Source organism: Plecotus auritus, assembly GCF_963455305.1.
Source record: "Plecotus auritus genome assembly, chromosome: 10".
In the NCBI taxonomy this organism is placed as follows: Eukaryota; Metazoa; Chordata; class Mammalia; order Chiroptera; family Vespertilionidae; genus Plecotus; species Plecotus auritus.
Genome location: NC_137785.1, coordinates 46,788,337 through 46,813,636, shown reverse-complemented (window position 1 = coordinate 46,813,636; position 25,300 = coordinate 46,788,337). Strand labels below are relative to the sequence as shown.

Genomic DNA, 25,300 nt, shown 5'->3' with positions numbered 1-25,300 from the left:
CCACCCCACCCCACCTCACCCAAGTCTAGCACCAGATTTTAGGGACCTGGAAGCCGCCCCCCCTCGCCCCGCCCCAGATAAGGTCAGTTCGGAATTTAAGAGGTCATGGATGTCGGGAATAACTGGGGAAGAGGAATTGGTTTTGGTTTTAAGACACTGGAACTTGGAGGTTTTTACAAGACTATTTGCATCTTTTGCAAACAACCTTAAAGTCATTAGCGCCCCACTGCGGAATTCAAAGCTAAGCTTGTCATAATTGTTAACACCTTTGACCATTTGACAATTATTCGCCTCTGCGCCTTTTATTTATTTATTTTTATTTATTTATTTTGCCGGCAGGAAGGTTCCGCTGTCTTGGTTTTAGAGAGTACCCTGTACAGGGAACAGCCCCCTCGCGTGCAGAAGTCAGGGGGACATTTCTACCGGCTGCCAGGGTGAGTACATCTCCAAGCTTAGAAAGCGGGTTATCTGAAAGTTAACTCCAGGTTCCAGGTTGAGCGCAATGACCGCCTTCCACTGGGCAGCTCGTTGTACCCCAGACGAGCGCGGAGAAGCTCGGCCCTTGGTGGGCTTGGAGGAACCCGGTTTTTGAAGGCGCAGAGACTGCGAGTCTCTGCAAACCGGGGGAGCGGCGTCCACGCGGGACCCGGCGTCCACGCGGGACCCGGCGTCCACGCGGGACCCGGCGTCCCGCGCTGCGCCGGCCGCGTGGAGCTCCCTCCGCCGGAGCCAAGAAGGGGGTGCTCCCTCGCGGCCCTCGGGGGAGCCCTCCCACTCTTCCCAACTTTCCGGGCCTCAGGGCCGGAGGAGGGCGCATCTCCCGGCGGGGACGCGCTCGGTACTTAAAGGCGTCTCGGCGGGGCTGGCACTAGTCAGTTGGAGCGCGCGGCGGCAGCGGTGAGGAGCGGGAGGAGGGGCATGGAGCTGCCGCGGGCCTGCTGAGCACCGGAGCGTGGGCAGCCGGCGGCACGGTGAGCGCGGGCCCGGTGCTCGCTTCGGAGGGGCGGGCAGCGCGGGGGCTGCGCCGAGGATGAGGGCGCGCCCGGCTCCACCGGTGCCCCGCGGACTCCAACCGGCTCCCCCGGATGTGCGGGCGCCGTGTCCAGAGCCGGGAGGCGGGCTGAGGGCTGCGGCATCTCCCGGCTTCCTGGCGGCGGGTCCTGCAGCCCCCTCCCCACTGACCCCTCCTCCCTTTCTTCCTCCATCCTCTCCTCCTCCAGTCTCTCCTCCCTTCCTCCCTTGCGGCTCCTGTTTTGTGAAAGGATTAGGAGGCGGACGACGGTGCGGGGCACGAGGCTGGCTGGAGTCTCTCCCTCCCCCACCCCACCCGCGGGGTCGCACCTGTCCTGGCACCAAGACGCTGGGCGCCCGGGTTCCTGCGGGTCAGCTGGGCCACGGCCGCGCGTATCCGCTGGCCTGGGCTCCCTTCTCTTGCCGGCTCGGAGAGGCCGGGAGGACAGAGCCCCCGCCCCGCGCACAAGTTTCCATCCCGCCGCGTGTGGCCCCGCTGCAGGGCACACCTGTCAGCTGGAGAGGCTGCAGCCTGGGCAGCCCCGCAAAGTTTCGGGGGGTAGATAGGCGGTGTGCGCCCTTGGTTGAGGTTTTCTCCTTCTATCGGCCGGGGGTGGGGGTCGGTCTTAGGGATCGTCCCTAACCGCGCGTCCTTGAAGCCGAATGCGCATTAGCCTACCGGGGCGAGCTCCTGCGAATCCCTTCTGAGCGAAGGGGGGAGGGGGAATGTGCAGGGACAAGAGGCGGTCTGGGCTCCCCTACGCTGGCTTGGGGTGACACGGCCCCCCATCTGGGCAGGGGCACCACAGCCAGAGCCCACACCAGCGTCCGATTGTTCGTGAGGTCACCGACTACAGGATCCTGGTCTTCAAAGGGGTAGGAGGTGCCGGGGTAGTGCCTCCAATTACTGCGCCGGGTGTGGGGGTCCCACCCGGGAAAGGAGGGCGCCGGCGACACCGGGGACGTCGCCTTTGTCTGCAGGCACACTTTGTCACGGTAGCTGGGGCCCCGGGGAGATGAATGGGACCTGGTCCGACTGATTCCTTGGGTTTGCCCTGGGTCGTGGGAAACCGGCACGTGGGTGTGGCCGGCGCCGCCTTCCCCAGAAGGGGAGGCTCAGGCGGCGGTGAGAAGCTGGCGAGAGCCTTCCCGGCTGCATTAACCTGGTGGGCACCGCCTCCAGCACTGCACCGGGGCGGTGCGCCAGCGACCGGCCGGCAGGTTGCTGGGTGGCCTCCGAGCCCTCTGCCTTTTCCCAGATCGTAGGTGGGCAGTAGTGCCCGCAGCGCCCCCTCGGCATGTAATCTCTATAGGGGGCCAGGGGCGCTCCTGGGCCGTGGGTGGCAGGGTCTGGGGGCCTCTGGGCCGCAGGAGCATGCCAGGAGGGGGTGGGGTGGGGACCAGGGAGCCCTGCAGAGGAAGCACGCGGCAGGCTCCTCGGGATGGCGGGGCAGAGCGCCCGGACGCCGCGCTTCCCGGAGAGGCGAGGCTGCCAACAGCACTTTCCGGACTGAAGCTGCTGGATGGTGCTGGTGCCTGAATCTCAGGCTGATTTAGGTAGTGACCGTGTGTTCCCGTGGCAAGAAGGTGTACTGGTGTTGGGGTGGGGCTCGGGGGACGGTTTCAGTAACACCTAGAGTTGGAGCAAGCTTGGAAGTGAGACCTCATTGTCTGTAGAGGGTGGGTGGGGTGGAAAGGGGATTCCACAGATCAGGCACCCCCCCCCCTACAATCAGCCTTCCCACTCAGGTAGTCTATCATAGCTGGAAGTGCTTCCATTTTTAAGGAAATTATTTACCTATGGAGCAAGAAACCATTAGAACCCCCAGTAGGGGGGAGATACCAAGTTAGAGAACTTGGCAAGGTCAGGCAGCCAGGAGGTGGTAGGGCACAAGTCTTCTGGTGTCTTTCTAGTCCTAGGCTCTTTTCATTAAAACACAGCTGTTTCCGACAGTACAGATGCTGGGAGCCCTGATTGTTGCAAACGAAATCTGGCCGCGTTAGCCGGAGCGGCCGGGCTGGGACGAGCACAAAGGCTCTGTGCGGGCACTAGGACCAGGTTGATGGGCTTCCCAGGCAGCCACCCTTCCAGGCGCTGCAGTGTGGCTGCAGTTCCCTTTGGTGCCCTGAGCGCTGGGCTTCCAGGAGAGCGTCCACACCCTGGCTCTCATTTCCCTCCCTTTCCCGTGTCTGCCTTTCCCAGTTGCTTTCCCTTTCTTTCCTGACTCTCAAGTCAATGAGGAAAAGATGAGAAAGGAGAGAACACAGGGAAACTTTCTCTTACTGATTTTGCTGTTTGGAGAAGGGAAAGCTGTTTCCTTTTTTTTTTTTCTTTCTTTCTCCTGGCACCTCTTTTTGTTTCCTGCTGTTTCTTCTCTCTTCCCCTCCTCCCCCCACTTTCTTTCTTTCTTTTTTAAAAAATCCTTCCCTGAGGATATGTTTCTATTGATCTAGAAAGAGAGGAAGGGGGAGAGAGAAACATCATCGATGTAAGAGAGAAACATCGATCTGCTGCCCTCCTCCCCCATCTGTGCTCCCACTAGTGATCGAACCTGCAACCTAGGCATGTACTCTGACCGGGAATCGAGCCCACACCTTCTGGTAGACAGGACAATGCTCCAACCACCTGAGCACCCGGCAGGGCCCTTCTTTACGGGCCTCATTGGTGGCTGTGCTTTACTGGAGCATAGTCCCCTCCCAGAGTGCAATCCCCTGGAGGTTACAGTGCAGGTAGGAGCTTGGGCCACTGGCTGCCTCCTTGTTCATCTTCTTCCCTTTTCCCTGGCCCCTCATGTGCTCAGAAGTGCCTCAGGCTCACCCCTGCTGAGGCTTGCCTTCAAGAATTTTGGGTCAGGCAGATCCAATTCTGTCATCTTCTAGCTAGGTAGCTCTCTTCAGCTTTGGTTTGTCTAACAATAAACAATAATAATGCTACTTTGAGTGCTTTACCTATGTAACCCATTTAAACCTCAAAGAGGCTGTGAGGTTAGTGCAACAACCCACATTTTACAGAAGAATTAACTAAGGGACAAAAGATAGTCACACAGATAGTGTCAGGGCTGGGATTTGACCCCTAGTAGTCTTAGTCATGCTCCGTGGAAATAGTTTTGATTACTGGGTCATCTACCCTGTTCTGGGCCAGGCCCAGAGATAATGCCTCCATTCCCACTGACTGGAGATGCTGCCTCCTGCCTGACCCCCACATCTCCCGCCTTCTCCCACCAGATGCCGGTGCAGCTGACGACAGCCCTGCGTGTGGTGGGCACCAGCCTGTTTGCCCTGGCAGTGCTCGGTGGCATCCTGGCAGCTTACGTGACGGGCTACCAGTTCATCCACACAGAAAAGCACTACCTGTCCTTCGGCCTGTACGGCGCCATCCTGGGCCTGCACCTGCTCACCCAGAGCCTGTTTGCCTTCCTGGAGCACCGGCACATGAGGCGGGCAGGCCGGCCGCTGAAGCTGCCCTCCCAGCCGCGGCGCTCAGTGGCACTCTGCATCGCTGCCTACCAGGAGGACCCCGACTACCTGCGCAAGTGTCTGCGCTCCGCCCAGCGCATCGCCTTCCCCAACCTCAAGGTGGTCATGGTGGTGGACGGCAATCGGCAGGAGGATGCCTACATGCTGGACATCTTCCACGAGGTGCTGGGCGGCACTGAGCAAGCTGGCTTCTTTGTGTGGCGCAGCAACTTCCATGAGGCGGGTGAGGGTGAGACGGAGGCCAGCCTGCAGGCCGGTATGGACCGTGTGCGGGACGTGGTGCGAGCCAGCACCTACTCATGCATCATGCAGAAGTGGGGAGGCAAGCGAGAGGTCATGTACACAGCGTTCAAGGCCCTTGGCGATTCGGTGGACTACATTCAGGTAAGGGTGCCCCCCTGCCAGTGTGTGGACATGTCCAGCCAGCCAGGCATACCCTCCTCCAGGAGTTCCAAGTCCAGAGTAGGTGCCTGGTGGTGTGCACATCCCTCCCCTTCACTGAAGGAGACAATAGGCATAATGGTTCTGAACAGCAGTCCTGGGGGCAAAAAGACCTGGGATGGAACCCTGGTTCTGCTGTTACTTAACTTTGTGAATTGTGTTCTAATAATAACAATAGGAAACAGATATGTAGCATTTACTTTTTACCAGGCACTAGTGTAGGCTTTTCATACATATTAACTCTTTTAATCTTCATAATGCTCCTCGGGGATAAGTACTATTGTCACCTTCTCTCATAGAAGGCAAACCTGAAGCACAGAGAGGCTAAGTAACTTGCCTCATGTCACTCAGTAGTAAGGTGCAGAGCCAGGATGAGAGCCCAGGCAATCTGCCTCACATCTACTAATTTTTATTATTATTATTATTATTATTATTATTATTATTATTTTACAGAGGGAGGGAGAGGGATAGAGAGTTAGAAACATCGATGAGAGAGGAACATTGATCAGCTGCCTCCTGCACAACCCCTGCTGGGGATGTGCCCGCAGCCAAGGTACATGCCCTTGACTGGAATCGAACCTGGGACCCTTCAGTCTGCAGGCCAACGCTCTATCCACTGAGCCAAACCGGTTAGGACTCACATCTGCTCTTATTCATTGTGCAATACTGCCTCATCACTGGCAACCTGGGGCTGAGCCCTTCATAAAGAAGTGTGGTGAACATCCTTCCCAGTATGGCTCAGTGATTGAGTGTTGATCCATAACCAAGAGATTACTGGTTCGATTCCTGGTTGGGACAAGTGCCCAGCTTTCAGGCTTGATTCCCAGTAGGCACCGTGCAGGAGGCAGCCGATCGATGTTCTGCCTTCGTAGCCATGTTTCTCTCTCTCTCCCTCTCCCTTCCTCTCTCTGAAATCAATTTTTTAAAAAGTGTGGTGGCCCTAGCTGGTTTGGCTCAGTGGATAGAGTGTCAGCCTGCAGACTGAAGGATCCCAGGTTCGATTCCGGTCAAGGGCACATGCCCGGGTTGTGGGCTCGATCCCCAGTCGGGGGTGTGCAGGAGGCAGCCGATCAATGATTGTGTCTCATCATTGATGTTTCTATCTCTTTCTCCCTCTCCCTTCCTCTCTGGAATCAATAAAAATATATTTTAAAAAATAACCTTAAAAAAAGTGGTGAAGAGCAAAAGACATCATGCTTGAAAGCACTCAAATATTGTTTTAGTTATGGACCAAAAAGTCCTACCTTCTTTCTCAGTGTCAAATCTGTGTCTGTGTAAAGTAGAGGGACACAAGTGCGAACCATGCCACAGTTTGATTCCCCAGCAGTTGTGGTAGGGCCAGAACCCTGACCAGACCCTGCCTAGCTTCCAGTCAAAGGGGTCGCTGACACCAGCCTGAAAATTTTATTAGATGGACAAGGTTGAATAGCTCCAGTTTTCAAATAACAAAACCTAGAGAGAACTGATTAGAGCTTCACACATTTCAGTAACAAGTCAAAACTGATACCCAGGACCCCACATTTCTGGCCCAGCATCCATGCTGTCCATTCCCCTGTTTCTTCCCTTCTCTGAACTTGCCAGAAGGTTTTGCCCATCGGTTGAATGCGTAGTGGCTGTTGTGGTAGCCCACCTGTGTACTAACTCAGTATTGCTGATAACATGTTAAGTACTCCAGTATTTAAATTTTCTATACCGTTCCCACCTAAATTTAGCTTTCCATAGATTTTGTTTGTTTGTTTGTTTGGGGTGGGTTTTTTTTTTTAAGTTGTATTTTTGCTTGAGAGTTGATACATTTATCTTTTCCTGTGTTCCTAGGCCCAAGGACCTCCTCAGCCTTGTGGAGGGGGATGTGAGGCAGTCTTGATTCTGCACTTCATCTAGGGTCAAAGGACCTTTGAAACTTTCCTGGGGGCTCAGAAGGGTTAGCAAAAACCCTTGAGCCCTGGCTCATGCTCCAGCAACAGTGACTTTGTCGTTTACTCCCTTGAAGCACAGGACCCCCCCTCTCCCCTCAAACCTGCTCTGCTACACATCTTCCTTTCCTGATAATTTCCTGTGTGTTCTGGTGGAGTAGCAACTAGGCTCACATACCTGAGCCAGACTTTCCCGGTAGGGCTCTGGGATCACTGCCCTGGGCAGCCTGTCCTCTATCAGCCTTGCTGAGGGCATGTCTTTCCCGCTGTGGGCGGTAACCCTGCCCCGGGCAGTGGTGAAACACAAGAGCTCTGACCTCTCTAGCCCTGCTCAGCTAGAAGACCTTCCTGTAGTGAAGGCGGCTGAGCGGCATAAAGAACTGTTAGAGTCAGGGCAGGAAGTGGCCATGAGACCACAGCACTGGGAAGCTTGGTCTGTAAGCTGAGGAGGCTCTGGGAGTTTGACCGAGGCTCCTTGGGACCTTCCCAGCTGGACCAGAATGTAAGACTGTGTCGGTAGGGAGGTAGGAGGGAGCAGGTATGATGCTCTGCCTGGTTCCCCCTCAGCCTTCTGCTGCTTGTGGCCACCGTGTCTTCCAACATCGTGAGAGAACATTGGGTAGGTTGGAGCTTGGGGGGCCTCCCCCTTCCTACAGGCTAATGGCTTTTATTCAGCACCTTCATTTAAAGCATTTGGGGCTTTTGCAGAACAGGGTTTGGGTTCATCTATGGATACTGTTCTTTGCTCCTTCAGAGGTCAAAAAACCAATTCCCTTGCCCAATATTTATCTGGGCTCTTTGTACCATCTCAGTAATTTTATAGAAAACAGACAAGGAGTCAGCCACCAGGGTAAGTGCTCATAGCCCAGATTCAACTAACGGGGTTACCTGTTAGAATCAGACCATGAGCCTCCCAGGAAAGGAAGGCAGAGGGGCAGGATTTGATTCAGGTTTTGAAGGCAGCTGCTACCAGAGTCTCCACGCCCGTCCAGAGTATATTCCAGGTGAGAGCAGCCCTTGGCCATACTATGCCCTGAACTGAGACTCGGCCAAGGGAGTTCTGAAGGTTTGGCAGCCATGTTGGCGGGGGGTGGGGGGAGGTGCGACGTAGATACATCCTCCACTTGGGTTGTGGATCATCCAGAGGCCAGAAGCTGAAACAGGGAAGACCTTGTTGCTAAAATTCTTATGGGATAGTTTTGGGCAACAGCCTCTGGCAATAGCTTGGCCTTCTGAGGTGTGTCTACTGGCCTTGGTCTAGGGCACTGTGCCTGCATTTGAGTTCTCAGGAGCCTGGCCTCATAGAGGCTAAAGACTAGTCCAGTACAAAGCATTTCTCCCTTTCCAGGTCCAGCATTGACAGACTCCTGGGTTTCTCTCTCCGCTAGTGGTTGTCAAGCCTGGTATCCGAACTCTTCTTTTCCTTACTTTCCTTTGTTGCTCCTCTCACCCCTTCTATTTGGCACAGATCTCTTAGCTAGTGGCCAGAAGTGAACCATATGAAAGGGGGCTATGTCCCTCAGGCTGTGAATGGACTGAGGTCAAAACGGGCTAACACTGCATTCCCTCTGCAGGTGTGTGACTCTGACACTGTCCTGGACCCAGCCTGCACCATCGAGATGCTTCGAGTCCTGGAGGAGGACCCCCAAGTAGGAGGCGTTGGGGGAGATGTCCAAGTAAGAAGTAACCAAGGATTCCTGGGCGGGGGGTGGGCGGCTGGACTCTTTTAGCTTTCTAATCCGATGGGATGTCTGGGAAGTGGGCATCTTGGCTTCCTAGTACTTTTGGGGGTAGGGGGGAATATCCCTTTTTGACAGTTTCAAAGGGTTCACTTGCAATGCAACTCCTTTCCTGCCCTTTTTAAACCTGAGGGGAGAAAGTTACTTACCAGGTGTGTGGAGAGCCTATGTTGCTGGGAGGGGCACACCATTCTGAGCCCATTGATCCTGCAAGGTGCTTCCTATTTGGTAAAACAGCAAGCACCTCTCAAGTTAGACCCTAGAGCAGGGGTGGGCAAACTTTTTGACTCGAGGGCCACAATGGGTTCTTAAACTGGACCGGAGGGCCGGAACAAAAGCATGGATGGAGTGTTTGTGTGAACTAATATAAATTCAAAGTAAAGGAGCGGAGGGGAGAGCAAGAGAACCGGATAGAACAGCCGGATCCGGCCCGCGGGCCATAGTTTGCCCACGGCTGCCCTAGAGAAAACCTTGCTCTAGGGTTAATTGCTCTGAGGAGCTCTGGGCAATGTGGTCAGAATAAGGGGCAATAGCTTCTTCCAGAGGGTACTGCTCGTAACATACCAGACCTTCCCAATAAACTTTCCAACTGAAGGGTCAGGACAGGTGACTGGGTGCTGCTTTGCATCTTTCTCAAGGCCTTCTCTCTATCACTGCCACAGGCTGCCCCCTGAGACTGAAGGTGGCTTTGACTGCTAGAGTAACTTCACTGGGACAATCCATGCAGACGACACAGTGGAGAGTTGGGGCTAGTGCTGGGGAGAGAGAGTGTGGTTGGCTCCTCTCCTCTGAGCCTCGGGTTTCCCAGCCATGGCTGGGCTGGGACTGATGGCCAGGAATTTGAGCAATGGGCTAGGAACTCAGGGTAGGGAGGCCTCCTGGTCTCTGGTGTGTGTCTCCTGGGTCTCATGGTCTCAGGTGTGGAGGCCCAGCATCTATGGTTCCCTTACAGATCCTCAACAAGTATGATTCATGGATCTCCTTCCTGAGCAGTGTGCGGTACTGGATGGCCTTCAACGTGGAGCGGGCCTGCCAGTCCTACTTCGGCTGTGTGCAGTGTATTAGTGGGCCGTTGGGCATGTACCGCAACAGCCTCCTCCAGCAATTCCTGGAAGATTGGTACCATCAGAAGTTCCTAGGCAGCAAGTGCAGCTTTGGGGATGACCGGCACCTCACCAACCGAGTCCTGAGCCTGGGCTACAGGACTAAATACACAGCACGTTCCAAGTGCCTCACAGAAACGCCCACCAAGTACCTCCGGTGGCTCAACCAGCAAACCCGCTGGAGCAAGTCTTACTTCCGGGAGTGGCTCTACAACTCTCTGTGGTTCCATAAGCACCACCTCTGGATGACCTACGAGTCAGTGGTCACAGGTTTCTTCCCCTTCTTCCTCATAGCCACAGTCATACAGCTCTTCTACCGTGGCCGCATCTGGAACATTCTCCTCTTCCTGCTGACGGTGCAGCTGGTGGGCATTATCAAGGCTACCTATGCCTGCTTCCTTCGGGGCAATGCAGAGATGATCTTCATGTCCCTGTACTCCCTTCTCTATATGTCCAGCCTCCTGCCAGCCAAGATCTTTGCCATTGCTACCATCAACAAATCCGGCTGGGGCACCTCTGGCCGAAAAACCATTGTGGTGAACTTCATTGGCCTCATCCCTGTGTCCATCTGGGTGGCAGTCCTCCTGGGCGGACTGGCGTACACAGCTTATTGCCAGGATCTGTTCAGTGAGACGGAGCTAGCCTTCCTTGTCTCTGGAGCCATCCTGTATGGCTGCTACTGGGTGGCCCTTCTCATGCTGTATCTGGCCATTGTTGCCCGGCGATGTGGGAAGAAGCCAGAGCAGTATAGCTTAGCTTTTGCGGAGGTGTGACATAACCCTCAAGCAGAGCCGGGAGAGTGCAATGGGTAAGGGAGGGAAGGGGAATGGAAGAGAAAAGCTGGGTGGGAGGGAGGAGGGAATGCTGTTTTAGTTTCTTAATGGTCCAAAGGACAACCCTGAAGTGCAAAGAAAGGTGACTGTAGTATGGCCCAGGGCTGTTCTGCTTAGGGAAGGCAACACCAATTCCAGCTCAGGGTGGTAGAGGAGACATGTTTTCAGGCTGCCTGTCTGCTACACGGTGGTCTCTGGGAAAGATTCCACTCCTGCCCCAGGATCCAGAGGGAACTCAGAAGCATGTTAAATCAGTAAGTTCCAACCAGTAGCAACTTCTGATAGGTAAGTGAGCAAAGCCAGCTGTGGGAAGGGGTTTCTCTTAGCCCATTTGAACACAACCAGAAGTGGGGGGAGAATTTGAGATCTGGGCCAGCTAGTAATGTCTCCCCCTCAATCTAGTTATCAATGCAATAAGATTGTGCCTGAGATACAAGGCCCAGAAGTCTGATCTCTGGGCATCAGAAAACAGGGTACAGGAATGGTGCTTTATTATGTGTACCCCATTCCACATCTCCACATCCCAAGGATGAGCGAAACTAGCAGGGAGTTAGCATTGAACTGCTTTAAGTGTACATAGATGTGAATGTTAAAAAGGAAAACTTGCCAGGAGGAACAAAGGTTGGTAGTGGTGCTCAAGGCTATGGGCTATATGGAGGCCTATATATATTCCACCTGGAAACTGCCTAGACATCTAGATGAGCTTGTCTGCTGAGGAGAGAAAATGTTTCAGTCACCTACCAGGGAGATTAAACCCCAACATACTAAGAAAGGAAGTGAGGGCTCAGTATTTCAACCTGTGTACTCATGAAGTCCTCTTAAATTCAGCTGAGTCCTAAGATGGCCACGTCACTGATTTCAAGGTGATGTAGTCACCTCTTTGCCCTCCTCCTCACTGGGTAAGTTTCTCAAGGTGGCACGTGAGTCAGCCCCTGGACTCTCACAGGCTCCTCTGTAACAGGCAAGCCTGCCCTCGGCACATGGGGGAAACCTACTAGGAGCCTCTGACCAAATTGGCTACCATCTTGGAACTGCTTGGGACGATTCCTTGGCAGCTGGGTAGCATGCATGACTTTCAGGCTACAATTCTTTTCTTTTTTTAAAATATATTTTTATTGATTTCAGAAAGGGAGAGGGAGAGATAGAAACATCAATGATGAGAGAGAATCATTGATTGGCTGCCTCCTGCAGGCCCCCTACTGGGGATGGAGCCCACAACCAGGGCATGTGCCCTTGACTAGAATTGAACCTGGGACCCTTCAGTCCGCAGGCCAACGCTCTATCCACTGAGCCAAGCCAGCCAGGGCCAGGCTACAATTCTTGATAATCGTCTCTAATGGAAAGCTTTTCAGTGTTCCCTAAGTGAACCCTCAAATCCAAGCTGGTCATTTTTGAGACTGTCCATTCTCCTCAGTGGCTTCTCCAGGGAATTCTTACAGCCAAGCTGCAGATAGTCACTACTGCATTTGCTTCTTTCCAGAAACCAAACTAGGAGATGGAATTGATTCCTAAATCCTAAGGTTCTTGCTTTCTCATTCCATTGGAGGCAGCTTTATTTCCTTCTGCTTTTGGTGGGGAATGAGGGAAAGCCATTTTCTAGAGATTGGCAGTCCACAGACTATTCTCAGCTCTTGGGTTTGACACCTGGGATCTTGACTAAGCCTCTGACTTAGGGGTTGCTTGCTCATGTGTGCTGTCTCCAAACGTCCATTCTCAGAGGGTCCAACTAACCCTTCAGAATAAGCACTAAGGTAGAGAGGAGTGGAGGGGCAAGTCTCTAGCGTACCTAGGTGCTTCCTACAAAGGAACAGTGTGCTGAGTCACAGATTGGCAAACCCTGGTGCTTTCCTTCAACTCCCATGAACTCAAGGGTTTCCCAAGTGCAGCCAACATAGCTGCATCACACAGACCTCAAGTTTCTGATAAGACTGCTGGGTGACGTTGGGCCCAATCCATGAAGGCTCTTAGAAGAGGCAGCAGCCATTTGCCAAAGGCAGTTGTTCCCGACTCTTCCGTGTTTTTGCTGGCCAAGAAGTAAACTATTTTGAGCATTGCAATGGAGGAAATCCGGTCAGCCAACTGCAGAGCTCAGACTTCACTAAGGGCTGTTTTTCTTCAGCTTTCACTCGAAGAGTAACATAGGATGGGCTCTCAGATGGAAAACTCTTGGCTGTCCTACCATCAGCTCTGCCTTGCACTGTTATCAACTTTCCGCATATCAATAGTGGGCTCACAACGTTTGACCTCGACTGGTTTTTCTAAGTTATTTTGTACATTTTTCAGCAGTGAAACCAAACTGGGTATTCAGCTTTATCCCTGTTTCTTGCAAGGGAAGAGCCTTTATACAATTGGACACATTTTGGTTTTTCCTCATTGAGAATTTTAACTGTCTTTTTTGTATTATTTCTACAATAATTTGTAAACATATTTATTTTTACCTGCTTTTTTTAACTTTTCAGGTCAAATTTTTTATACTGCACATATTTGTCAAAATAAAGATTCTCTCATACTGCTGTCTCTGAGCTACTTCCTCCCTTTTTGTACTTAATGAAAACTGACTCTTTATTCCACTTTCAAAAGTTGCACTTGGGCTAGAAATATAGTTGCAGTAATTCGAATGTCACTCAGAAGTAGGACGAGCTGTCACAGCTGCCTCTGGACCTGGGAAATACAGTAAGCCTACTTTGATGATAATTGTACACATATGGTGGCATAACTTTTATTGAAGAGGGTGGGCAGGGTCTTTGGTGAAATTACTGGCAGAGGAGTGAGCTAAGGCTAAAAATCAAGCTTGCTTCTTTTCTTGAGTGAAAGTATTTTATCTGTCAGATAATGCAGGACTGTGGCCAAGCTGAAACCATGAAAAGCAATGGGTTAACTTCCTTCCCTGTGGAACAGGTAACAAAACAGAGTGACACCAGAAGCCCTCTCATCCCATTTATTAAAGAAACAGTAAGAAAAGATACAACGCAGGAAAAACACCAACCATCCTTTCACATCAGGTTGAACAAAGCACAGTGATTTCTTCCCTTCAACCCCCACCCCTCCCACCCTCCTCCCCCATCCCATCCACATGTTTAAATTTTGAGGTTCTTTGATTGGGAGTACCAGTGGAGAGGGAGTTGGATGAACAGTGGAGCCTTGATTCTGGCCTTCTCTAAGTCCCAGGGAAGGAAACTCCAAGACCTGCCAGTCAAGTGGAAATTGTAGTTGGTGGGTCTTTAAAGTGGCTGCCCACCTCCCTGTTCTGTGTCAAGCCCCCAGGGAAAGGTATGGCAGTAGAGGATGACAGGTCCAAGCTGCCCAGGTCAGAGTTGCTGAAGCATGGTCCGTTCACCAATGCAACATTTCTAGAGCAGTGAGCTGATTCTCCAGTGGTGAGCAGGGAACTACATATGAATTGGGACCTGCAGGTCAATGTATCCCTGAGGAAAAGTCCACAAGAACAATTCAAGAAACTAGCAAGAAACAAGGGGCAGAAAGCTGTGGGACAAAAGCACAGCAGGCTTCTGGAAGGCTAGAGATCCTTTCTCTCAAGGCTGGGATCATTCCCACCTGCCATAGTCCATGTCCCACAAATAACATTTCACCTTTAATCAAGAAAGAAGCAGAGTTTGAAAAAAGATGACTCATTTAAACTTGAGCCCCAGCTATATACTTCAGACTGTAGCTCCATGACTACCCTTTTACCTAAAACACAGCCTCTGCCCAGAACCACGATGCCTGGAAACCAAGGTGGTCCTAGAGAGAAAATGCTGTTTAAGGGGGTAACATTCCATTTGGGTACATTGCAGCCATTGGACCCCCTGGTCTGGGGAAAGCAGCTGGGTTTGTGCCAGGGAGACTGCCCACTCTAGGAAATGGGACCACAGTCTTCATTATAGGACCATTCATCCTTGGAAAGGAAGCTGGGTTTAGACCCAGGGTCCCAGTTGGCCTTGCAAAAGGAGCTGGGTTGATACCCACAGGGCCTGCTGGAGAAGAGCCCAGAGGCCCAGGAGCTGACCTGGGGAAAGCAACCTGACCAGGGCCTAGTGGGCCAGTAGACCTTGGGAAGGTAGCTGGACTTGGACCCTGTAAGCCAGGGGCTCTTGGGAAATTAGCTGGGTTGGGCCCCAGTGGCCCAGAGGCTCTTGGGAAAATTGCTGGATTTGAACCCTGGAAGCCAGCAGACCTCTGAAAGTTAGGTGGGTTTGAAGCCAATGTTCCAGAAGACTGAGAGAAGGCAGCTGAGTTCAGTGCCCCCGAACCTGTCCCCCTTGGAAAGGGATTAGCATTTACCCCCATGGGGCCAGCTGGCCTTGAAAAATGAGCTGAATTAGGGCCTATGGGTCCAGAAGCCCTCGACATGGGAGATGGATTTGGCCCTGGAAGGCCAATTCCCCGAGAGCCAGGACCCAAGTTTGGGCCTATGGGGCCAGGTACTCTTGCCATGGAAGATGGACTTGTGCCCATGTTGCCAGAAGCCTGTGAGAAAGAAGCGGAATTTGCTCCTAAAAGACCTGCTGCTCTTAGAATGGGGGCAAGATCTAGGTTTTGAGGTCCAGCCATTCTTAAGTTAAGACCAGATCCTGTGCCCAAGAGGCCACCTGCTCTGGTGTCCATGTTAGGGCTTGGGCCCAGGCCACCAGCCCTTGGGTTGGGCCCAAGGCCTGGGCCTAGACCACTTGCTCTTGGGTTGGGCCCAAGGCCAGGGCCTGGAAACATACCTGACCTTGGGGCAGGGTTTGTACCTATGAAGCCTGATCTCAGATTGGGACTTGGTCCAGGGCCCAGGCCAATGGGCCTAGTATTGGGAGGGCCATTCCCAGGAGTCAAGAGGACACCCGTTCTCAGATTGGGTCCAGATCCAGGGCCCATGGGACCCCCACTTCTGGAATCAGGTCCTGTTCCCAGGAGACCACCTGCCCTTGAGTTGGGCAAAGGACCTGGCCCTGGGAGACCCCCTAACCTTGGGTTAGACATAGGCCCTGGGCCTGGAAGAGCCCCTGCTCTAGGGTTTAGAGCTGGCCCTGGCCCTGGGCCCAAGAGGCCACCGGGCCTCGAGAAAGAAACTGAACCTGCGGCAGTGGGATTCATTCCCCTTGGAAAAGAAGCCATGCTTGAGTCACGAGCCCCAGCAGGAAAAGGTGCTGGATTTGAAGCCAATGAGCCTGATGAAGTTGGAAAAGAAGAAGGGTTCCTTGGAAACGGGGCCAGATTTCCACCAAGAGAACCAGTTCCCATAAGGAAGGAATCTGAGACCATGCCCAGTGGGTGGCCAGTGTTTAGAACAGGACCCTGACCCCCCTGTGGTCCCAGGGAACTGTCCAGCCGTCCTCGAGGTGGCAGTGGAGCACGAGTCCAAGGAGTTGGCCGCTCTCTAGGGAAAATCCGGGGTTCTTTCATACTTTCTTGGGTACGTTGGTGATAATGGGCTTGGGGCGAGTTTTGAAAAGAATCTTGTTTTTGATGAGTGCTGTCACCAAGTACTGGGTGCCAGTCTTACAGCCACGCTCATCACAGTCCTGCTCCGTAGAAGTGTGTTTGACTAGGACAGCAAAAGGTTTCTCCAGGTGGATGATTTTCCCATACAGGATGTGATGCCCCACGATCAGCACAGGAATTCCCTTTGGCAGAATAAGAATAAGATGCCTGAGATTCCGGTTAAGATCATAACACTCAAGTGCTTCCTAAAGATGCTCTTGGCAGGCAATAGTGGTACCTGCACTCGCTGGTTTGGCTATTACACTGCTATATAGCTACAGTGGACAACCCACCCTCATGCCCTTTATGGCCCTGGTAAGATAATTTTCACTTTTAGAACTGTGACCTTTTGCCTGGCCAGTGTGGGTCAGTGGTTGAGCACAACCTATGAACCAGGAGGTCACAGTTTGATTCCTGTTCAGGGCACGTGCCTGGGTTGTGGACTTGATTCCAGTAGGGGGCTTGCAGGAGGCAGCCGATCAATGATCTCTCATCATTGATGTTTCCCTCTCCCTCTCCCTTCCTCTCTCCGGACAAAAAAAAAAAAAAAAAAAAAAAAAGAACTGTGACCTTTCAAGATTCCCCAAAGCTAAATTTACCTGCAACTGCAGAGGTGGGGGGAGAACAAGCAGCTAATTTAGCAGATTAGCTAGCCCTTGATTAACAAACCTGAGGGCAGTCCTCACTCTAGGTCCTGGGAGCACCACCTAGGTGTAGCTTGCTTTCCTGAGGCATTAGGCAAGGAAAGAAAAGCCCCCTCACCTCAGTGGTGTAATGTAGGTCTCCCAGGAGGTTTCCAGCTAATCCAGTGCTGTAGCGAGCCTCGATCTCCCCCTGTAGCTCCATCAGCACCCATTCTGCCAGGCCTCCAGCCCCAGCACTGCAAGCAAAGGGCTGGCGGTTACAATATTTTTGAGGGGGTAAAGGATGAATAGTATCCTACACCACCATTCAAGGCCCAAAGGAACTCTTTGTTGAGCACAAGTTCTTGGGAAACTAGGCAGTGCTAAGCACTGAACTAGAGATTGAAATGCAAGCATCTGTACAAGATGCACCTGAGGACCCTGATTCTTGCAAGGAAATATCAAATCTATATAGCCCTAAGATTTCAAACTTCATAAAAAGTCTCAAAATGTACTCACCTGGAGACAATAATTTGTACCATGAGCCTTCCGTCTTTACAAAGTCACTGAAAATAAGCTGTAGAGGGAAAAATCAAGATTTAGGATAATAATAATGACAGCTAATATTTACCACTTATTGTGTACTAAGCATTTAGTGCTTTAGATACATTTTATCTCATTCCTCTAACAATTCCATAAGGTGTAAACTTTTAAAAAACTGATGTACATCTACAACTACTTAAAATCACCAAGGGTCACCCTCACCGGTTTGGATCTGTGGATAGTGTTGGCCTGCAGACCGAGGGTCCCGAGTTCGATTCAGGTCAAAGGCACATACCTTGGTTGCAGTTCCCCTACCTGGTCCCTGGTTGGGCTCATGCAGGAGGCAACCAATCGATGTGTTTCTCTCACATCAAAATTTGTCTTTCCCTCTCTCTTCAACTCTAAAAATCAATGGAAAAATATCCTCGGTGAGGATTTAAAAAAAAAAAAAATCACCAAGGGTCAACTACAATATGAACAGTTTAAAGATAGCACAATTGGGTTCCAGGTCGCATAGCTACTAGTCAAAGAACCAAAATTTGAACCCAAGACATACACTGCAGAGTCCACGCTCTTTACCACTATGCTAATAACTTATCTTTCTCAAGGATGTTTTTTTAAAAAAAAACAACCAGATCTTTTATATTTTACTTTTTTCCTCGGTGATGATATAAACGTCATGTCTACAACTTTGGTTATCTGATACTTCAAGGTTCAAAGAACCCCCTTTAAATAAAAGCCTTGAGAACTTAAAAGTTCTTCAGACAACTTTAGTGAATGGTAAGCTGATTTTTGATATGACTCTCATCAAATACTTTGACCATCTTTTACTTCGATACTGACAATTCTCATTTTATACTATATCACCATCTGGTGGCAAGTTTGTGGTACTCCATGAGAATCGGTTAAAATGGGACATTTTGGCCTGTACTTGTCTTTCTGGGAAGGACAGATTCATGGGGGATTGAGAGCATGGGGGACCTAAATTACAGATTCTGTATAAGTCTTTCAGTGAATAGATGGAGCTTAGTGGAAGGTTATTTGTCCAGTGCTTAGCAACTGAGTTCAGCAAGTTAATAGGTATTATAATTGTGCTCAAGCTCAGCAAATAACACAGGTTTCTTTACTGATTTGTTAATCTTCATTTTGGATATCCAGGAAAAAGTATATTGCCAGCACACAGACTCAACAGATAGCATAATCTCTACTCTTGAGCATCAAACATACTTTGGGAATAGCGGTTGGTTGAATCACTGGACTTAAAATTCAAATATAAATGGCAGCTAGTATTTATTGAATTTTTACAATGAATCAGATGCTGTGCATATACATGGGTGGTATCTCAGACACTGTGACCACTCTATGATACTTATCTCTATTTTGTAGATAAAGCTACTGAGATGCACTTGCTTGTATGTAGCACACACACAGCTAGTATGTGGTAGAGCCAGCCTAAGAACCTAGGCCAGTGGTTGGCAAACTCATTAGTTCGCGAGCCGCAGGTTGCTGACCACTGGCCTAGGCCATTTGACTTTATCTACATTCATTATGACTACCCAATTCTATCCCTCCCAAAGGAGAAAACCAAGTGCCAGTGAGAATGAAAAGGCATCAGGCAGACACTGCATACTCCCAGCAACTGGTCAGAAGAGCAACAGAGAATCAAGGCATCCTTGAATAAGGGAGACCTTCGGAAGCAGCACTGGTTGCAGGACCACCTAAAAACAGGTAATACTCTAGCTCAGGAAGGCAACAGGCCTTCAGAAAAACGAGGCCCTAATTAAAAGAACCACCAAAAGCACTTTAAAAATCCTTCCCAAGTTCCTTGAAGGAGGGTAAGAATTTAAAATCAAAACCCAAAAGGTCTGACTAGAATCAGAACAATCTGGGTGGGGTACACCTTCTCACTGGGTGGCTATCTCTATTTTGAAGTTAATTACTATTAAAATGATTAAATACCTGAAAAATTCAAGTGCCACCACAATTTCTAAGAGAAAAGTCCAAAGTATTATGTTTACAATACAAAAAGCTTCATTTCTCACATAGCTAAACTTTTCAGAATACTTAATCTGGATTCTTTTGGTTCTAAAGTGAGAACAATCCCATGATGTAGGCAGTCTTATCACTCCCATTTTACAGATGAGGAAAACAGGCTTAAAGAAGCTACAAGTCAAGTAACAGGTCACGAAGTGGTAGAGCTGGGATGTGAACTCTAACGTCTCCATAACATGGTCTCTCTTGCAGTCCTCTCCTATAGTATATCTGTATTGTGAAATTTAAAAATTCTACTTTATCACCTTAAAATATCCTATCACCTGAATCCTATTTCTTTATTTGCAACAGTTGCCCTTAGTTCAAAGTAGATAGGTATACAGCATGTCTGTAAAACTGATTGCTTTACAATACTAGCCTTTCTCATAGTATCACTAACAAAATGGCAAGTAACCTATGCAGATCTTACAACTTGCCACCAAAGTAGCTAATACATCTGTAGGGCAGGCAGTTAAAAAAGAACAGCAAGCCTGCTTATTATCATATCTGATTATAGAGGACATTCTTTGACATCAAAACTCATTTTTATTTCTGACAAAATTTAATTATCTTCTGAATTGTTAAAAGATTACTGTCTTATAGAGAACAGCATGAGCAATTATCTTCATAATGGTAACTGACCCCCCCCAAAAAAATTTGGCAGAATAAAGTATGGAATATATCTAATTAAACAGTACAGCTTTTACTGAAAGGGGCCTTGACTCAATGGTTTAGCTGCAAATTATTAAGTTTCCCTAGAGCAAAATAATGTTTTATAAATTGTTTTCATTAGAACCTTTTAATTCTTGTATTTTAAGCTTTTAAAGAAAGGGGGGGGGGAGGCTTTAACTTCTGCTAGGCCAACAACATTTATTGTACTCTTATTTGGTCCCAGAGACTATTCTGTGTGGGGGATACAGGGAGAAAAGTCATCAGATCTGTATTCTATGATTATGCCACTTATCCCATGTGTGATGGGAATAATTTAGCCTCATTTCAGTCCCAACCAATAAATTAGGCATAAAAAAGAAGCTATTGCAGAGTTGTGAGTTAAATGAGGTTTGAATGTAAAATCCTCAGCACAGTGCCTAAGACCAGGTAAGCCTATAGCATCAAGCTATTGATTACCTGGAGGAACATGGCTTTTTCTTAGTATAGAATGGCTTATTACACTGTATAATTATTATACCAATGTTTATAGTGGTGTAAAACATTCTACAGAAGCATCAGGTCATCAGAATAAAATCCGTTTTACATATGGGAGAACAATTCAAACGTGGTAGTCAGGGTTCACCAAACTGCTTCAGGGATTAAGTTCTGGAAGGTTTTTTCTCCTCTAAGTATGATGACTATTTTTCTATGTGCCTTTCCACCAAATGAACAATTCAGTAGTTTGATATACAAATGAATAGATTTTTATTAGCAGTGTCATTGTGGTTTTGTGACTGAAGGGGATGGTCTAAAGGGGATCTTGTCTGTGGAAAGCCTTATACCATCAAGTACTAAAATCCTGTTTCTAAATGAGCTTGTTCCCTTCCAAAAAGGTATGTTATGGAGTGTTAAGTGGAACTGAATGCTTCCAAACTTTTCATTAGTGAAGACTGTGTTCAAAAACGTGTGTGGATACTATGTATAGACGTGGTACTTTCCCATCACATTTTAGGATTCCCAGGATGGAGGGAATCAATTACTGGTATTTGTAGATAATGAGTGGAAAAGATGACTTCAGTCGATCTGAGTTAATCCAGTTTTCTCCATCTTCTACTACTCTGCAGCCCCCTCTCAATCTTCCCCAAAGCCCCTTCTTTTCTAGCCCTGCTTGAGGTCTCCCCTCTATCGTGGACTCTCCTCCCACCGGCTCCCATCTTCTCCACCCTCTCTCCCCTGTACCCTTCCCATCCCTTCAGTTTGGGCCACAAACACTTCCTATTTCTGGTCCCGCCCACTTTCTGGGACTACTCAATCCGCTTTCCCTCTCTCTTCACCAACCCCCTCCAAATGACCCCCCCCTTTTGCTGGGACCTCTTACCAAGCTGTTTAACCCTTTCTCCAACCTCCCAGGTAATCGATTCTTTACTACCTTACTCCCCCACCCTCCAAGAGTGACCTTCCAAACTGTTTACCCTCCTCCAAAGATTCCTCTTAAACGTTTCCTTCTACCACCCATTAAATCGTTCCCTGTTCCCCCTAAATTCTAAAATACTTCGTTCAATCCTCCAGGACCTCACCCCACTCTTCCCCCGTCTCTCCACCCACAAAAGAACCTGGATCACTTTCCCGACTGTTTCTTCCTTCAACCACCCTCTAAAATCACCTCTCCCAGCAGCCTCCCCGCCCCGATTTAAAATGTCCCTTCGAACAAACCTCACAGCCCTACAACCCGCCCCCCCCCCATCCCCTTACCGATATTCCCGCTAAGTCTAGGGTTCCAGTTCTACCCCGCTCCCGCAAGCCTCCCGCGCTGGGCTCCCTCCCACCGGGAAGGGCCCCTTTCCGCACGTACCTCGAGAATCCGGCCCGCGCCGCCCCCTTCTCCGTCCTCCGCCCGCGCTCGGCCACCCTTTCCGCCCTTCTCCGCTGCGCTCCGCCCCGCTCGCTCCCTTCCTTCCCTCCGCCTTCCGTCTCCACACCGCTCCACCCCCACCCCCCAGTTCCCGGCCTTCCTATTCCCGGACCCCCCAGTTTCGTCCCCACTTCTGCGCGGCCCTCCCCGCTCTTCTCCCTTCCCCCTTCCCGATCTCCCCTCCCCCGCCCGCCGCTCCCCGCCCCACCGCTCGCCATTCTTCTCCCCGAGCTGCGCGCCCCGCCCGGCCCCAGCTTCCTAGCTTCCCGTTCCCTCGCCCCCTCGCCCCCATCCCCGGCTCGGCCCTCGCTCCCCGCGGCCTCCCGCGCCCCCCTGCCCGCGGCCTGACCTGCAATGGCGGCCGCCGAGCGCGGCGCCGCGCGGCCAACGGGCGACAACCGAACCTCCCGCCGCCGTCGCCGCCGCCGCGAGCACTGCCTGCGCACTTCCGGCCTTGCGCCGCGAGCACTTCCGGGGCAGGGCACGCGAGTGCGCGCACGTGGGGCCGGGGCGGAGAGAAGCGAGCGCCCGTCGGCGGGTGAGTTGGGGAAGAGGTGTGGGAAGCGGCTGTAAGAGAGGGCAGTTCGAGGGGGTGCGGCCGGCCCTCAGTCGAAGCCCCGTGGAGCTCCCCTGTTCCTTTGTGTCGAGGGCGTGTGGGGGCTACTTCGTAGGTCCCCGGAGATGAAAGGGGCGGTGGACACCTCGTGCGCGCTTCAGACACCCTCTTAGCCGGCCTGGGGCGGGACCCAACACCCCCTTTCTGCTCTCGGGTTCCTAACCTTGAAGGGAGATGAGTAAGGGGTCAACCAGGCCCGGCCCCTGCCCTTTCCGAGGGCGTAAGTTGGCCGTAGGGGGAGTGGGGTTGGAGGGGTAGTTGACAGATGCCAGACCAAGTCCTGTCTCTTCCTCGTTCAGCTCTGGGTTCTGCCTGCCCCATCAATCCCACCTTCAAGTCTGTGATTTGAAACCTTAGCATGCAGTAGAGTTAGGAAGAAGTGCTTGCTAAAATGCAGATTTCTGGCGTCTGCCCTCCACCCCCAGAGATTGGAATTCTGGAGCTATGGAGTAAGACCCGGAATCTTTGCATTTTAAAAAGCCATTTGTTCAAGGAGATTTTGATGCAGGAATTCTGCAGACCTGACTTTGAGCGGTTCTTGCCTCTGTATAACCAGCATTTCGCAAGTGTTACTACCCTCGGAGAAACCTCACACCCCAAATGGAAAGAAGGACCTTAATTCTTTCTTCTGGAATACAGCTGGTCAGCTCCAGGCGTCTCCTTGGTTCAAGTGTACGCTCCCATTACAGAATGATACTATGTTCAGTCTTTTGCTCTAAGATCACATTTTAGATTCTCACCCTTCTTTTCCATACTTCCTCCAGGCAGTTGTCAGGATTGTTAGAAGTCTGGGTGATGCTCTATATGTTGATCCTTTAATATTTTTGCAAAAGAATCTTGAGCTTCTGGAGATTGTTTGATAGATTCTTGTGTGGGGCATGAAAATAACACTAGTTAGATACATAGAAATGAACTTCAGTGAGGTGTAGTTGGAGTCTTCCATCCAGAGCAGTAATACTAAGGAACAGTACTGCAGTTAACATTTTACAAAAATGACGCTTTTTTTTTTTCCTCCCTTAGGAATGGGTGAATTTAAAGTCCATCGAGTTCGTTTCTTTAATTATGTTCCATCAGGGATCCGTTGTGTGGCTTACAATAACCAGTCAAACAGATTGGCTGTTTCAAGAACAGATGGCACTGTGGAAATATATAACTTGTCAGCAAACTACTTTCAGGAGAAAGTAAGTCATTTGGAAGCCTGATTTGGTGTTTCTAATGTTAATTTTCTTCATAAGTTTGGTTCTACAAAAATTTGTATGTCTTTTGTAGTCAGAGATCAAAAGAAAGTGACTGTACCCTCTCTGGGGTTGTTTTGAACTATGTAACTTCTGTAGCATGCGATTTCTTGTCGGACTGATGAGAGAAGCTCCAAGCTTTGATGTGTTATGTTAGTTAGAAAGAGCCTACCTAGGAACTGTGGCAGCTCACTGTCATTTGGAAACTGAGGTTTGCTCGTTCTTTTGGGCACACGAAGGAAAATTGTCAAGACCATTGCTTTATATCAGTCTCCACACTGTTGCAGCTTTAGTAAGGTGGCATTTCCTGCTGGGGGTGTCAATACCAATTTCAGGAAAAATCATGAAACATTTTATTTTTTATTTTTTTCATGAAACATTTTAATATCAGAAACTTTGGTGATGTGATAGCAGGAAGTAGATTCCTAAGTTGGTCTGTCAGAGAATATAGACTTACATCCCTATATTTGGGAGTAAAGGAGATTTAAAATTAGGTAAAATTCCAGTTGGATGTATCTAGAACAGTGGTTCTCAACCTTTCTAATGCCTCAACCCTTTAATACAGTTCCTCATGTTGTGGTGACCCCCCAACCATAAAATTATTTTCGTTGCTACTTCATAACTGTAATTTTGCTACTGTTATGATTCGTAATGTAAATATCTGTGTTTTCCGATGGTCTTAGGCTCTACAGCAGCGGTCCTCAACCTGTGGGTCTCGAACAACAGGTTGAGAATTACTAGCAGGGTCGCCTAAGACCATTGGAAAACACAGATATTTACATTACGATTCATAACAGTAGCAAAATGACAGTTATGAAGTAGCAACGAAAATAATTTTATGGATGGGGTCACCACAACATGAGGAACTGTATTAAGGGTCACGGCGTTAGAAAGGTTGAGAACCACTGAATTCTAGAGGGATTTGACAGCAGCATTTTTTTCAAAGGCACTGATTACTGATTTCAGGTGCAACATTTAATTCCATTCACAATTATTGAGTGTCTTACATACCCTGGGCATCATGATGTAAGTGGAGAGATAGGTAAATGAATGAATTTAGTGCCCAGCAGCCTAGTACTTGGAATGTAGGCACTCTGTAAAAGTTTCTAAATGAATGAGTGGCAAATATTAGGCATTAAAACAAATGTCAGATGCCCTACACTCAGGGAGTTCAAAGTCCAGTTAAATTTTATATAAAACTAAGTACAGGCATAGAATCTTAGTAGAGAGATAACTTACTCTGATGAGGTGGGTTTAGGAATCTTGGAAAAGAATGACTTATTGAGCTGATCCCTGAAGAACTAATAGGAGTTAAAAAATTACTGGTCACCACAACTGGGTCTTAGTGTGAACAAATATGCTGTGGTACACACTTGTTGCATCCTGTGTTTTTCTTGTCATTTATGACAGCTGCGATTGTATAATAATTTGTGTATTTGTTTAATGTCTTCCCCAATGAACTTCAAGTTTTATGAAAGCAGGGATTATGTCAGTGATGTTCATGACTATATTTCCAGCATTTAGCAAGTGTCTAGGATAAAGCCACTGCTGAATTAATACTTATTGAATGAATTACATCAACCATTTGTTACTCGTGTCTCTTATTCTCTCATCTGTTTTTTCAACAATTAAGTAATTCAATCTACTGCTTTCTTTCCCTACTATTTAATGTTGTTTAAGCTCTGTTAGTTACTCTCAGAACAAGA

General features: G+C 49.7%; 4 protein-coding genes across 7 annotated transcripts in view; 2 read left to right on the top strand and 2 right to left on the bottom strand.

Annotated features, from left to right (window-relative positions):
- Positions 1 to 412: 412 nt before the first annotated feature.
- Positions 413 to 13,034, top strand: HAS3 (hyaluronan synthase 3). Of its 2 annotated transcripts, none has more exons than XM_080643585.1 (4): positions 413 to 434; positions 4,237 to 4,872; positions 8,417 to 8,518; positions 9,534 to 13,034. In XM_080643585.1, exons 2-4 carry the CDS (start codon positions 4,237 to 4,239, stop codon positions 10,455 to 10,457), a joined length of 1,662 nt encoding a protein of 553 aa, XP_080499711.1. In that variant the 5' UTR covers positions 413 to 434; the 3' UTR covers positions 10,458 to 13,034. The 2 variants fall into 2 exon arrangements, with proteins under 2 accessions (XP_080499711.1, XP_080499710.1); XM_080643584.1 differs by lacking the exon at positions 413 to 434 and adding an exon at positions 913 to 971.
- A 1,242-nt stretch (positions 13,035 to 14,276) lies between these two features.
- Positions 14,277 to 15,905, bottom strand: DERPC (DERPC proline and glycine rich nuclear protein; the record flags this gene model as incomplete). Its single annotated transcript, XM_080643586.1, has 1 exon — positions 14,277 to 15,905. One exon carries the CDS (start codon positions 15,903 to 15,905, stop codon positions 14,277 to 14,279), a length of 1,629 nt encoding a protein of 542 aa, XP_080499712.1.
- On the bottom strand, positions 15,902 to 22,200 carry CHTF8 (chromosome transmission fidelity factor 8; the record flags this gene model as incomplete). The annotated part of the gene is made up of 4 exons (XM_080643587.1): positions 22,093 to 22,200; positions 17,126 to 17,183; positions 16,746 to 16,863; positions 15,902 to 16,126 (listed from the first exon to the last, which is right to left on the bottom strand). The coding sequence occupies exons 2-4, from the start codon at positions 17,146 to 17,148 to the stop codon at positions 15,902 to 15,904; spliced, it is 366 nt and encodes a 121-aa protein (XP_080499713.1). The 5' UTR covers positions 17,149 to 17,183; positions 22,093 to 22,200.
- Positions 22,098 to 25,300, top strand: part of UTP4 (UTP4 small subunit processome component) — a gene marked incomplete at its 5' end in the record, with an annotated part of 40,020 nt that continues 36,817 nt past the window's right edge. Inside the window, 2 exons of one of the 3 annotated variants that reach the window (XM_080643581.1) lie at positions 22,098 to 22,281; positions 23,434 to 23,540. In XM_080643581.1, coding sequence (XP_080499707.1) covers positions 22,098 to 22,281; positions 23,434 to 23,540 — 291 coding nt within the window. Of the gene's footprint in view, positions 22,282 to 23,379; positions 23,541 to 25,300 lie in introns of all 3 variants that reach the window. The other 2 variants (XM_080643583.1, XM_080643582.1) reach the window with 2 other exon arrangements.